This window comes from Macaca nemestrina, chromosome 16, assembly GCF_043159975.1.
Source record: "Macaca nemestrina isolate mMacNem1 chromosome 16, mMacNem.hap1, whole genome shotgun sequence".
Classification (NCBI taxonomy): Eukaryota; Metazoa; Chordata; class Mammalia; order Primates; family Cercopithecidae; genus Macaca; species Macaca nemestrina.
In genome coordinates, this window is record NC_092140.1 from 74,641,751 (window position 1) to 74,655,098 (window position 13,348).

Below are 13,348 nucleotides of genomic sequence, written 5' to 3' on the forward strand. Positions count from 1 at the left end.
AGCATTTTGTTATATAACTTCTGAATAATTGTCCTTTAACATTATATTTATAAAGGCCTTTGTTTTTTGGTTAAATTTATGATATAGGTTAGAAGAAACCTGATTAATTTTATTTTTGCTTCTTTTTGCAGCAACAAGATTAAGAAAATTGTTCATTCAATTGTATCATCCTTTGCAATTGGGTATGTGAGACATAGAAAACACCATGTATTAAATATACCTGAGACTTAAATGCATAAAAAACACCACGTATTAAATATATCTGAGACTTGGCCGGGTGCAGTAGCTCACACCTGTAAACCCAGCCCTCTGGGAGGCTGAGACGGGCAGATCACCTGAGATCAGGAGTTCAAGACCAGCCTGGCTAACATGGTGAAACCCCGTCTCTATTAAAAATACAAAAATTAGCCGGGCATGATGGCAGGTGCCTGTAATCCCAGCTACTCGGGAGGCCTAGGTGGAAGAATCGCTTGAATCTGGGAGGCGGAGATTGCAGTGAGCCGAGATCACGCTATTGCACTGCAGCCCGGGTGACAGAGTGAGATGTATATATATATATACTTAGTATTTCAATGAGAAAGACCGAAATAAAAAACAAAACCAAAAAGCATTTCCTGTTCATCAGTTGCTAAGTAGCTATGTGCCCCATCTAATGTAAACTAATTTATCATGGAAGTTTGGTTTAAGCTCAACTTTAAGACTTGCAAAGAAATGGCTTTTGCCTAAGATTAATAGTAACATTAATATTATTTTTCTTCCATCTGCACAAGTAAAGTTAATGAAAATCGAGTGTTAAAATTCTATAATTATAAGTAACGTGTTTTATTAAGTACCTTATACATCCAGAATTACTCTTTAATTCTGGAAACAATTTACTTAGACTCTTCTCTACATAAGAGTAAGATTTCATACTATGATATAGATTTATTCAATATGATATAGATTTACACAATATAATTGTTCCCTTTTGAATTAATGATACTTTAACTTGAGCTGCAACTTTTTGAAAAGTACTTTGAAGATGAATTCATCTTCATAGATTAGGCAAATAATGTAAACAATTTATGGGGAATGTATTTAGAATATGTAACAGCAAGTTTCAGGAGGTACTTTAGAGTTCAGTACTATAAATACGTATGGAATTGAATTCTTTCTCATGTACCCATCACTGTACTAGAATCGTCCCTAAATATGTAGTCATGTACTTGTTGAAAATGTCACTGACAAAAAACTTGGTCTTTTTAAGAACTTATGTTACTCATGCTTTCATTTGGTTTTTATTAATACATTCTTAAGAATTATCAAGATTGATAAGATTTTATTTTTTTATGAGAAATGGGTATAAACTTCTTATGAAATTCTCAAATTTTAAGAAGAGTTTACAAACAGACACAGGTAATTTTAATTCAATTTTACTTTTCTCTCTTGAGGTGTTAGTGTGATGTTTCTACTATAAAAAGGCATGATAACATCTTGTGAAGTGGTTTGGTGGGAATTTTTTTTATTAAGAACTGCTTCTATCAGATGAAAACACTGATTCGGTTTCTGAGATTCTATAACATTACAGTTTTTCCTGCCACTGGGCAGTTTAATACTAAATAATAACATTTTCGTACCCGATCATTGGCCTAAATATAGTATAACTATAGGGACACAAGCCCCTTTATCTTTGCTGTTATTTATTTATTTATTTATTTATTTATTTATTTATTTATTGTAGAATATTTGGAGTTTTCCTGGTCTTATTGGATGTGGCTCTGATCTTTGCTGACCTAATTTTCACTGATAGCAACGTTTATATTCCTTTGGAGTATCGTTCTATTTCTCTAGCTATTGCCTTATTTTTTCTCATGGATGTTCTTCTTCGAGTATTTGTAGAAGGGTAAGTTTGATTATTTTGATCATGCATAAAGCTATTTTGTACTTTTCTAAGAAGCGCTTTGGGAGGCCAAGGCGGGTGGATCACGAGGTCAGGAGTTCGAGACAAACCTGGCCAAGATGGTGAAACCCTGTCTCTACTAAAAATACGAAAATCAGCTGGGTGTGGTGGCGGGAGCCTGTAATCCCAGCTACTCGGGAGGCTGAGGCAGGAGAATTGTTTGAACCCAGGAGGCGGAGGTTGCAGTGAGCCGAGATTGTGCCATTTCACTCCAGCCTGGGTGACAGGGTGAGACTCTGTCCCCCCCGCGCCCCCCCCAAAAAGAAGGAACAAGAGGATTCACCTCAAGCTGATTTAAAAGCCTTTGGGCCTTAGGAGAACCTTGGTGGTAGTCTGGCAGTATCCCCCATGGCCTGTGTTTGAGTTTGGTAGCCATAGATTGATGCTCCTCTGCTTTTGGAGAGGGGTGGAAAGAGTGGGGAGGACTGCATCTTGTGGTTTGAGTGACAGCTCAACCAGCTCAGCCATAGCACAATAAAACACCAGGTAGAATTATAAGTTTTTGATCTAGGCCCTGATTCCCAGCACCTTTGGACTCACCCGGAGCCTGGGAGAACTTGCCATCCTGAAGGGAAGGACACAGGCCTGGCTGTTTTTACCATGTGATGATCGTAGAGCCCCAGGGCTTCAGCAAACTTATGCAATAGCTAGGGAGTGGTTACAGCAGGTTTTGGGCAAGACCCAGTGCTGTGCTGGCTTCACATCGACCTAATGCAGTTATAGTAGTGGTGGCCACAGGGGTGTTTGTGTCACGGTGAGTCAGAACAGAGAGGAAGACTCTGTTTGTTTGGGAGAAATTAAGGGAAGAGAACAAGACTCTCTTTTTGGTAACCCAGAGAATTATCCTGGATGTTGTCTAAGACCATTAAGGCAGTACCACATGAGTCTGCAAGAATTACAGAGTTTAGGAGGCTTAGGGTGCCCCCTAAAGCAGATACAACTTAGATCACAATAGCCAAGTTCTTTCCAATATCTGGAAAGCCTTCCCCAGAAAGATAGGTACAAATAAGCCCTGACAGTGAAAACTACGATAAATACCTAACTCTTCAATGCCTAGACACCAAAGGACATCTGCTACCATCAACACTATCCAGGAAAACATGACCTCACCAAATGAACTCAATAAGACACTAGAGGCCAATCCTGGAGAAACAGATATGTGACCTTTCAGACAGAGAAATCAAAACAGCTGTGGTGAGGAAACTCAAAGAAATTTAAGATAACACAGAGAAAAAAATCATAATTCTGTTAGATAAGTTTAACAAAGATATAGAAATAATTTAAAATATTCAAGCAGAAATTCTGGAACCAAAGAATGTAATTGGCATACTGAAGAATGTATTAGAGTCTTTTAATAGCAGAATTGATGAAGCAGAAGAAAGAATTAATGAGCTTGAAGGCAGGCTATTTCAAAATACATAGAGGAGACAAAGGAAAGAATAAAAAACAGTGAAGCATGCCTACTGAATGTAGAAAATAGCATCCAAAGGGCAAATCTAAGTGATATTGGCCTTAAAGAGGAGGTGTAGAGAGGGGGCAGTTAGAAAGTTTATTCAAAGGGATAGTAACAGAACTTCCCAAACCTACAGAAAGATATCAATATCCCAGTAGAAGAAAGTTATAAAATGCCAAGCAGATTTAACTCAAAGAAGACTACCTCAAGGCATTTAATAATCACACTCCAAAGATCAAGGATAAAGAAAGGATCTTAAAAGCAGCAAGAGAAAAGAAACCAATAATATACAATGGAGTTACAATACAGCTGGCAGCAGACATTTTAACAGAAATGTCTCAGGCCAGGAGAGAGTGGCATGACGTATTGAAAATGCTGATGGAAACAAAACATTTACCCTAGAACAATATATTCAGTGAAAATATCCTTCAAAGTGAAGGAGAAATAAAGACTTTTCCACACAAGCAGAAGCTGAGGGATTTCATCAACACCAGACCTGTGCTAGAAGAAATGCTAAAGGGAGTACTTCAGTCAGAAAGACAAGGACATTAATGAGCAATAAGTAACTACCTGAAGGTATAAACCTCACTGGTAATAGTAAATACACAGAAAAATACAGAATGTTATAACACTAACTATGGTGTATAAACTACTCTTATTCTAAGTAGAGAGATTAAACTATGAGCCAATCAAAAACATTAACTACAACAACTTTTCAAGACATAAATGTTATAATAAGATATAAATCGAAATAACAAATAGTTAAAAAGAAATGAGACTAAGTTGTAGAGTTTGTATTAGTTTTCTTATTACTTTTTTGTGTATGCAAACAGTGTTATTTTATAAGCTTAAAATAATGGGTTATAAGATAGTATTTGCAAGCCTCATGGTAACCTCAAACCAAAAAAATACAATGGATACACAAAAAATAAGAAACATGAAACTAAATTATATCACCAGAGAAAATTACCTTCACTAATGGAAGACAGGGAGGCAAGAAGGAAGAGAAGACTACAAAACAACCGGAAAACCATTAACAAAATGGCAAGAGTAAGTCCTTGCTTGTCAATAATAACATTGAATGTCAGCAGATTAAACTTTTCAATCAAAAGACAGAATGGCTGAATGGATGGAAAAACAAGACTTGGCCAGGTACGGTGGCTCACGCCTGTAATCCCAGCACTTTGGGGGGCTGAGGCAGGTGGATCACAGGGTCAAGAGATGAAGACAATCCTGGCCAACATGGTGAAACCCCATCTCTACTAAAAATACAAAAATTAGGTGGGCCTGGTGGTGCACACCTGTAGTCCCAGCTACTCAGGAGGCTGAGGCAGGAAAATCACTTGAACCCGGAAGACGGAGGTTGCAATGAGCTGAGATCATTCCACTGCACTCCAGCCTGGTAATGGAGCAAGACTCCACCTCAAAAATAAATAAATAAATAAATGAAAGTAAAAACAAAAACAAAACGAAACAAAAAACACAAGACCCATCGATCTGTTGCCTATAAGAAACAGTCGTCTCCCATTAGTCTGAAAATAAAAGAATGGAAAAATGTATTCCATTCCAGTAGAAACCCAAAAAGAGCAGGAGTAGCTACCCTTGTATCAGATAAAATAGACTGCAAGACAAAAACGATAAGAAGACAAAAACGATAAGAAGAGACAAAGAATGTCACTATATAATGATAAAGGGATCAATTCAGCAAGAGGCTATAACAATTTTAAGTATATATTCATCCAGCATATATAGCCAATATATATACTGAGACTCGATAGCTTCCCTGCTGAATTCTACTAAACATTTAAAGAAGAACAAATACCACTCCTGCTTAAACTATTCCAAAAAGCAGAAGAAGATGAGGGAATACTTCCAAACTCATTCCACAAGGCCAGTATTACCCTGATACCAAAAGCAGACAAAGATGCATCAAAATAAGAAAGACAGGGAGCGGTGGCTCACACCTGCAATCCCAGCACTTTGGGAGGCTGGAGCAGGTGGATTACATGAAGTCAGGAGTTCAAGAGCAGCCTGGCCAATATGGTGAAACCCCGTCTCTACTGAAAATACAAAACTTAGCTGGGCATGGTGGTAGGTGCCTGTAATCCCAACTACTCAGGAGGTTGAGGCATGACAATCACTTGAACCTGGGAGGTGAAGGTTGCAGTGAGCCCAGATCACGACAGATGCACATGCACTCCAGCCTGGGTGACAGAGTGAGACTCTGCCTCCAAAAAAAAAAGAAGACAACAGGCCAATATATCTGATGAATATTGATGCAAAAATCCTCAACAAGATACTAGAAAGCTGAATTCAACAATATACTGGAGAGATCATTCATCATGACAAATGGGATTTATCCCTGGGATGCAAGCATGGTTCAAAATATACAAATCAACCAAAGTGATACATCATATCAACATAATAAAGGATAAAAGTCATAAGATCATTTCAGTTAATGCTGAAAAAGTGCTTGATAAAATTCAACATTTCTTCATGATAAACACTCTTAAAAAAAACTGGGGCCGGGCGCAGTGGCTCAAGCTTGTAATCCCAGCACTTTGGGAGGCCGAGACGGGCAGATCACAAGGTCAAGAGATCGAGACCATTCTGGCTAACACGGTGAAACCCCGTCTCTACTAAAAAATACAAAAAACTAGCCAGGCGAGGTGGTGGGCATCTGTAGTCCCAGTTACTTGGGAGGCTGAGGCAGGAGAATGGCGTAAACCCAGGAGACGGAGCTTGCAGTGAGCTGAGATCCGGCCACTGCACTCTAGCCTGGGCGACAGAGCGAGACTCCATCTCAAAAAAACAAAACAAAACAAAACAAAACAAAACAAACAAACAAAAACTGGGTATAGAAGTAACACAGCTCAATATAATAAAAACCATATATGACAGACCCCCAGTCAGTATCACACTGAATGGGGAAAAATGGAAGAGCTTTCCTCTGAGATCTAGAACACAACTAGGATGCCCACTTTCACCAGTGTTATTCAACAGAGTACCAGAAGTCCTAGCTGGAGCAATCATAGAAGATAAAGAAATAAAAGGAATAAAAACAGAAATCTGAATTGGGAAGGAAAAAGTAAAATTATCCTTGTGTTTGCAGATGATATATTTTATTTGGAAAAAGCTAACGATTCCACAACAAAAAATATTAGAATTGATAAATTCAGTAAATTTGCAGGATACAAAATCAACATACAAAAATCAGTAGCATATTATATGCCAACAGTAAACCATCTGAAAAAGACTTTTAAAAAGTGATCCTATTTACAATAGCCACAAATAAAATTAAAAACCTAGGAGTTAACTTAACCAAAGAAGTGAAAGATCTTTATAATGACAACGATAAAACACTGATGAAAGAAATTGAAAAGGACACCACAAAATGGAAAGAGATTCCATGTTCATGAATTGGAAGAATCAATATTGTTAAAAAGACCATACTATCCAAAGCAATTTACGCATTCAATGCACTCCCTATCAAAATACCAATGACATTCTTCACAGAAACAGAAAAAACAATCCTAAAATTTACATGGAGCCACAAAAGACCCAGAATAACAGCTTTTCTAAGCAAAAAGAACAAAGCTGGAGGAATCATATTGCTTGACTTTAAATTATACTATAGAACTATAGTAACCAAAACAGCATGGCACTGGCACAGACACATAGACCAATGGAAAAGTATAGAGAACCCAGAAACAAATCCACACACCTATGGTGAACTCATTTTCAATCAATGTGCCAACAACATACATTGAGGAAAAGGAAGTCTCTTCAACATATGGTTCTGGGAAAACTGGATATCCACATGCAGAAAAATGTAACTAGTCCCCTACCTCTGACCATATACAAAAATCAAATAAAAATGGATTAAAGACTTAAAGATAAGACCTCAAACTATGAAACTATAATAAGAGAACATCGGGAAGAATCTTCAGGACTTTGGTCTGAACAAAAATTTCTTGAGCAATATCCCACAAGCACAGGTAACCAAAACAAAAATGGACAAATGGCATCACATCAAGTTACAAAGCTTCTTCATAGCAAAGGAAACAATTAACAAAGTGAAGAGACAGCCCACAGAATGGGAGAAAATATTTGCAAAATACCCATCTAAGAAGGGATAAATAACCAGAATATATAAGGAGTTCAAACAACTCTATAGGAAAAAAAAATCTAATAATATGATTTTTTAAAATGAGCATAAGATTTGAATAGACATTTCTCAAAAGTAAACATACAGATGGTAAACAGTCATGTTAAGAGGTGCTTAACATTGATCATTAGAGAAATTCACAGTGTAGAAAACTACAATTAGATATCATCTCACCCTGGCTAAAATGGCTTATATCCAAAAGTCAGGCAATAACAAATGCTGGCAAACGTGGAGATAAGAGAACCCTCATACACTGTTCATGGGACTGTAAATTAGTAGAACCACTATGGGGAACAGTTTGGAGATTCCTTAAAAAAACTAAAAATAGAGCCACCATATGATCCAGACATCCCACTGCTGGGTATATACCCACAAGAAAGGAAATCAGTACATAGAGGAGATAATCTGCATTCCCATGTTGGTTGTAGCACTGTTCATGAGAGCTAAGGTTTGGAAGCAACCTGTGTTCATCAACAGATGAATGGATAAAGAGAATAGTACATATACACAAGAGAGTATTATTTAGCTATACTTAGCTAATATTATTATTTAGCTATACTTAGCTCTCTTTAGCTAATGAGATCCTGCCTTTTGCAACAACATGGATGGAACTGGAGATCACTATGTTAACTGAAATAAGGCAGGCACAGAAAGACAAACATCACATGTTCTCACTTATTTGTGGGCTCTAAAAAGGATAACAGTTGAACTCATAGACATGAGTAGAAAGATGGTTATCAGAGGCTGCGAATGGTACTAGGAGTTTGGGGGTGGGGAGCTGGGGATGGTTAATGGGTATGAAAAAATAGAAAAAAATGAATAACACCTACTATTTGCTAGCACAACAGGGTGACTATAGTCAATAATAATTGTACATTTTTAAATGATCGGAAGAGTGTAATTGGATTGTTTGTAACACAATGATAAATGCTTGAGGGGACAGAGATACCCCATCATCCATGATAAGGGTGGTTAATATGCATTTAGTTATATCTCTTACTATACTTAAATTGCCATATTGGTGCTTTAGTCATATATATGTGTCAAATGATGAATATAAATTTATTGTTTGAAAAGTTCCCACGAATGTTATATTTTTCCCTTAGTCTACTCTAGAACATGCATTTTAAATAATTTATGAAACTAGAATTCTTAATGGGGATCAGTTAATAGTTTGTGGTCTTTAAATGTTCCTGTCTCTTCTTGCAGGGGAGATGAACTCATATTTTTCCATTTTATATTACAGAAGACAGCATTATTTCTCTGATTTACTGAATATTTTAGATACTGCCATTACTGTGATTATCCTGCTGGTTGATGTCATTTACATTTTTTTTGACGTTAAGTTTCTTAAGGATGTTCCCAGGTATGAAATATAAGACTTACCTCTCTTAAAGTTTTTCATTTATTTTTTGCATTTTCTGTGGCTTTTATTCGATCTAATCTTTTCAACTTCAAATGGCCTTATTTTATACCAAATATGTTGCTTTAAAATGAAATGTGTAGGTAAATTCCCACACAGGTTGAAACTGAAAGATTGTGGTATTTAGGGACCAGCGAAGAGTATACACACTAAGTACCAGGAATTGAATAAAAAAGATGGAGTAGCCAAAGAAGGGCTTTACCTCTTGTATTAACTTTAACTTTGCTACATTTTGAAGTTCTCATCAAATTCCCATTTGTATCATTTTTTGGCCTTTTGGCTAAGATCAAGTGTGATATTCTTATTAGTTTAATATCTGATACATTTAAAAATTTGATATTAAAAACAATTCCCCTCTGTGCTTCAACTACAAATCCCTTACACTATGTTCTGTCTGGGTTTTTCCCACAGCCAAGAGGGAATTTATTTGAGCATATGCAAAATTTGAGTGACTTCAATCATGATTTTCTTTTCTTTTTTTTTTTTTTTTGTTTTCTTTTGAGATGGAGTCTCACTCTGTCGCCCAGGCTGGAGTTCAGTGGCATGATATCAGGCTCACTGCAACTTCTGCCTCCCCGGTTAAAGCAATTTTCCTGCCTCAGCCTCCCGAGTAGCTGGGATTACAGGCATGCACCACCATACCTGGCTAATTTTTGTATTTTTAGTAGAGACGAGTTTCACTATGTTGGTCAGGCTGGTCTTGAGCTCCTGACCTCAAGTGATCTGCCCACCTCGGCCTCCTAAAGTACTGGGATCACAAGCGTGAGCCACCGTGCCCAGCCTCAATCATGATGTTCTAAAAAATAGAAAACAGAACAGAAACAGAAAACTAGGAGATGACATGTATAGCAACACAACAGTAGAGTTTTGCAGTATAGTTGTGGTAGAAACAAAGAAAGCTAAGGCAAAGTTAGAACTGCTGGGGATTAGGAAACTAAAGGGTGTATGAGGACCTGGTAACTCTCTTTTTTTTTTTTTTTTCCTTTTTACTGTGACAGTGAGGAAAATGGAAGAGCAAATGTATACTGGGATATAGATGTTGGTGGCTTCCTAAGCTTGTTCATGGGTCAAATACCTGGTTTCTTTCTGTACCCCTAGCTTCCCTGGACTACAACTCAGGCACCAACTAAGCATGTTAAGTGATAGGCTTTTGGAGTTGTTTGAAAATCACCTCAGCCTCTGACTAGAAACCTCAGCATCACTTGAGAGCTTGCTAGAAATACAAGAAAAATACCTTAGGCCCCACCCTGGACCCACTGAATCAATATCTCTGGGACCCAGCAATCTGTAGCTTAACAGGTTTTTCCAGATGACTCTGATTTATGCATGCCCAAACCAGAGAAGCACTAGTCCAGACCATCAGTTCTCTGCTTTGATATTTCTCATGGTAGGAGAGACACTAGCTAGCACACTTGGGAAGTATCTCAATCTGTTGCCTGCCTGATGTGCATTAGTAGCTGTAGTGAACCTCTGTTACAGATGGGGGTAACAAAGGTGAACAAGAATCCTCAATTTGTTTTGATGTGGAAAAATTGAAAATGCTAGTTTCAAATCCCAAAATTAAATTTACAAATTCTAAGACTCTATTGTTTCACTATCTCTCTAGACCAGAATTTTTCAATCTCAGCATTGCTAACATTTTGGGCCAGATCATTATTGTCACAGGAGGGTGGTGAGCAGTTATATTCATTGCAGGATGTTTAGCAGAATTCCTGGCTTCTATTCATTAGATGGAAGTAACACGTGCACGCGCGTGACCACACACACACACCAGTTGTGAAAACCAAAAGTGCCTCAAGACACTGTCAAATATCCCCCATGTAGGTGATTGAGAAGAGGAGGGAAAATTGTCCCTGGTTAACAACTGCTGCTCTAAACTTAATTTATATTCATAAAATTCTCTGTTTCTGATGCAAAAATTGATCTTTTAAATTTATTTTTAGATGGACACGCTTATTTCGACTTCTACGACTTATCATTCTGATAAGAGTTTTTCATCTGGCTCATCTAAAAAGACAACTTGGAAAGCTGATAAGAAGGCTGGTAAGTGGGTAAAACATGCTTATGATTCAGAAAAATATTTTGTGTTTTGGGACCCATTGGCAAGGGTTGATTTCTATACTGTATAATGTCCTTTATTTTTATGTTGGTTTATGTTTCACAAACTAATAATGGTTTTAAACTCTCAGGTTTCAGGAAACAAAAGGCGATACAAAAGGGATGGATTTGACCTAGACCTCACTTATATTACTGGTTTGTGACACTTAACTGTTGATTTACTTAGATTAACTTCACTTTTTCTTGTAATTATATTTTTATTTTGTTTTTGCCTTGTCTAAGCCACATTCATTCAAAGTATTCTTTATTCATGAGGCTATATGCTATGCCACTGTAATAGTGTGACGTATTTGTGGTTTAACTCTGGCAAGGAAGATTTCCATGTCATCTCAATTCAGGACTACTCGATTGCAGCACAGGAACTTGAACAGATTTTCAGCTGACTCCATTTGAGTTTCAGTTTATTAAGTTCTAGTAGTTATCCTGAATCCCAAGGATCCCAGAGAGACTGCTTCTCTTCCTAGAACCCCAGAGAATGAGGTCCCAGCTTTGTAGATCTCAGGTTTTCTGAGTCAGAGGGCTACAAAGCACTTTGGGAGTTCCCACCATTACTGGTGCCCACAATTCTTGGATTTTCTTTGGTATTTAAGAAATAAATTCCAAGAACAGGGAGAACTTCAGACTGAGGCCAACATAAGTACATGGCATATGGTTTGAACCGGTGGAGTCTTATGAACACTGTGCCAGCTTAATGGTCATTATGTTGGATAATTTAACATGTTATCTTGATTATCCTGAGTATTAGCTCTTTTCTGTCAACCTCAATCTTAAAATTTATTTTTCTGTGAAAATGGAGTCTGATCATATAAAGTTAATTTTTGTATGTTATTTTAAATCTATAATGATGTTTGTAATAGTGATAATTTTGACTTCCAGAACGTATTATTGCTATGTCGTTTCCATCTTCTGGAGGCCAGTCCTTCTATCGGAATCCGATTAAGGTAAGGGTGTTTATCTTAAAAATACTCATTTCTCAATGATTGTAGACTGTGTAGTCAAAAATTTAATATTGACCCAGAAATGTCAATATTCTTTCCAGAAGGTACTCTTTCAAGTAAAACAGTCATCATGGATTGATACCAGTTACAATTGTACCAGTGGTTACAAACCACCCCCAAACTTACTGGCTTATACCAGCAACTATTTATTTGGCTCATGATCCTATGGTTTGTGAATCTGAGATGGGCTTAACTGTTCAATTCTGTGCTCACAGGGAGGATTGCCTCTCTCAACTGAGCTCATTCGCGCATCTGTGGGCAGCTACTGAGTCATCTGAGCACTGGCTAGTCTAAAATGACTTGGCTGCCCTCAGCTGACAGAGCCACTGCATGCTCCATGCACCCCTCAAGGCCCATCCCATCTGGCACCCACTGCTGCCAACAGCCCCACCCCCTTGACCAGCAGAGCTGCCATATGCTGCATGCACTTCTAAGACCCTGAGGACTGGCCTGCCTGGTGCCCACCCTGCTGGTGGCACCACCCTACCACTAGCAAAGCCACTGCACCTAGCATGCATACCTCTAGGGCCTTAGAACTAAACCGACTGATGGCTCCCACCCCAAGAAAAGCCATACCACTGTCTCCACAAACACTCACCATCTAGGCCTCTGAGGCACTCAGAGACACCTCTAAATGCTGATTACAGCCAAAGAAGTCACATGAAGACTATATTACTGCAGCCACCTAGAACCAAAGTCAAATCACCCTACTCAATGAACACTAGGAGACAACTATTGGAAACAATATTTCTCTATGAAAGCTCCGTAACATTGGAAAAGGCACCTGTTCCACCAGATGTGCAAAAATCAATTTAGGACCACAAGAAACATAAAAAGCAAGGAAACATTACACCTCCAAAGAAACACAATAATTCCCCATTAACAGACCCTAAATGTTAAGAGTATATCAAATGGCTAAGAAGCAATTTGAAATAATTATCTTAAGGAAACTTTATGAGGTACAAGAGAATACAGATAGACAAATTGATGAAATTAGAAAAACAATTTACAGTCTTATGAGAAATTCAACAAAGATATAGATGTCATTAAAAACCAAACAGAGATCTTGGAGCTGAAGAATTTAAGGAATAAAATAAAAAATAATCAAGAGACCAGATGCAGTGGATCACTTCTATTATCCCAGCAATTTGGGAGGTCAAGGCAGGTGGATCACTTGAGGCCAGGAGTTCAAGACAAGAGTGATTAACATGGCAAAATCCCATCTCTAAAAAAATACAAAATTTAGTCA

General features: G+C 37.7%; 1 protein-coding gene and 1 pseudogene across 2 annotated transcripts in view; both read left to right on the forward strand.

Annotated features, from left to right (window-relative positions):
* Window positions 1–13,348, forward strand: part of LOC139359102 (phosphatidylinositol 3,4,5-trisphosphate 3-phosphatase TPTE2-like) — a 134,040-nt gene that overhangs the window by 51,497 nt on the left and 69,195 nt on the right. For both annotated transcript variants that reach the window (XM_071081284.1, XM_071081283.1), the window contains exons 17-22: window positions 132–182; window positions 1,721–1,882; window positions 8,807–8,926; window positions 10,927–11,026; window positions 11,173–11,236; window positions 11,978–12,042. In XM_071081284.1, the coding sequence (XP_070937385.1) occupies window positions 132–182; window positions 1,721–1,882; window positions 8,807–8,926; window positions 10,927–11,026; window positions 11,173–11,236; window positions 11,978–12,042 (562 nt within the window). The remainder of the gene's footprint in view (window positions 1–131; window positions 183–1,720; window positions 1,883–8,806; window positions 8,927–10,926; window positions 11,027–11,172; window positions 11,237–11,977; window positions 12,043–13,348) is intronic.
* On the forward strand, window positions 9,244–9,355 carry LOC139359254 (U2 spliceosomal RNA; annotated as a pseudogene).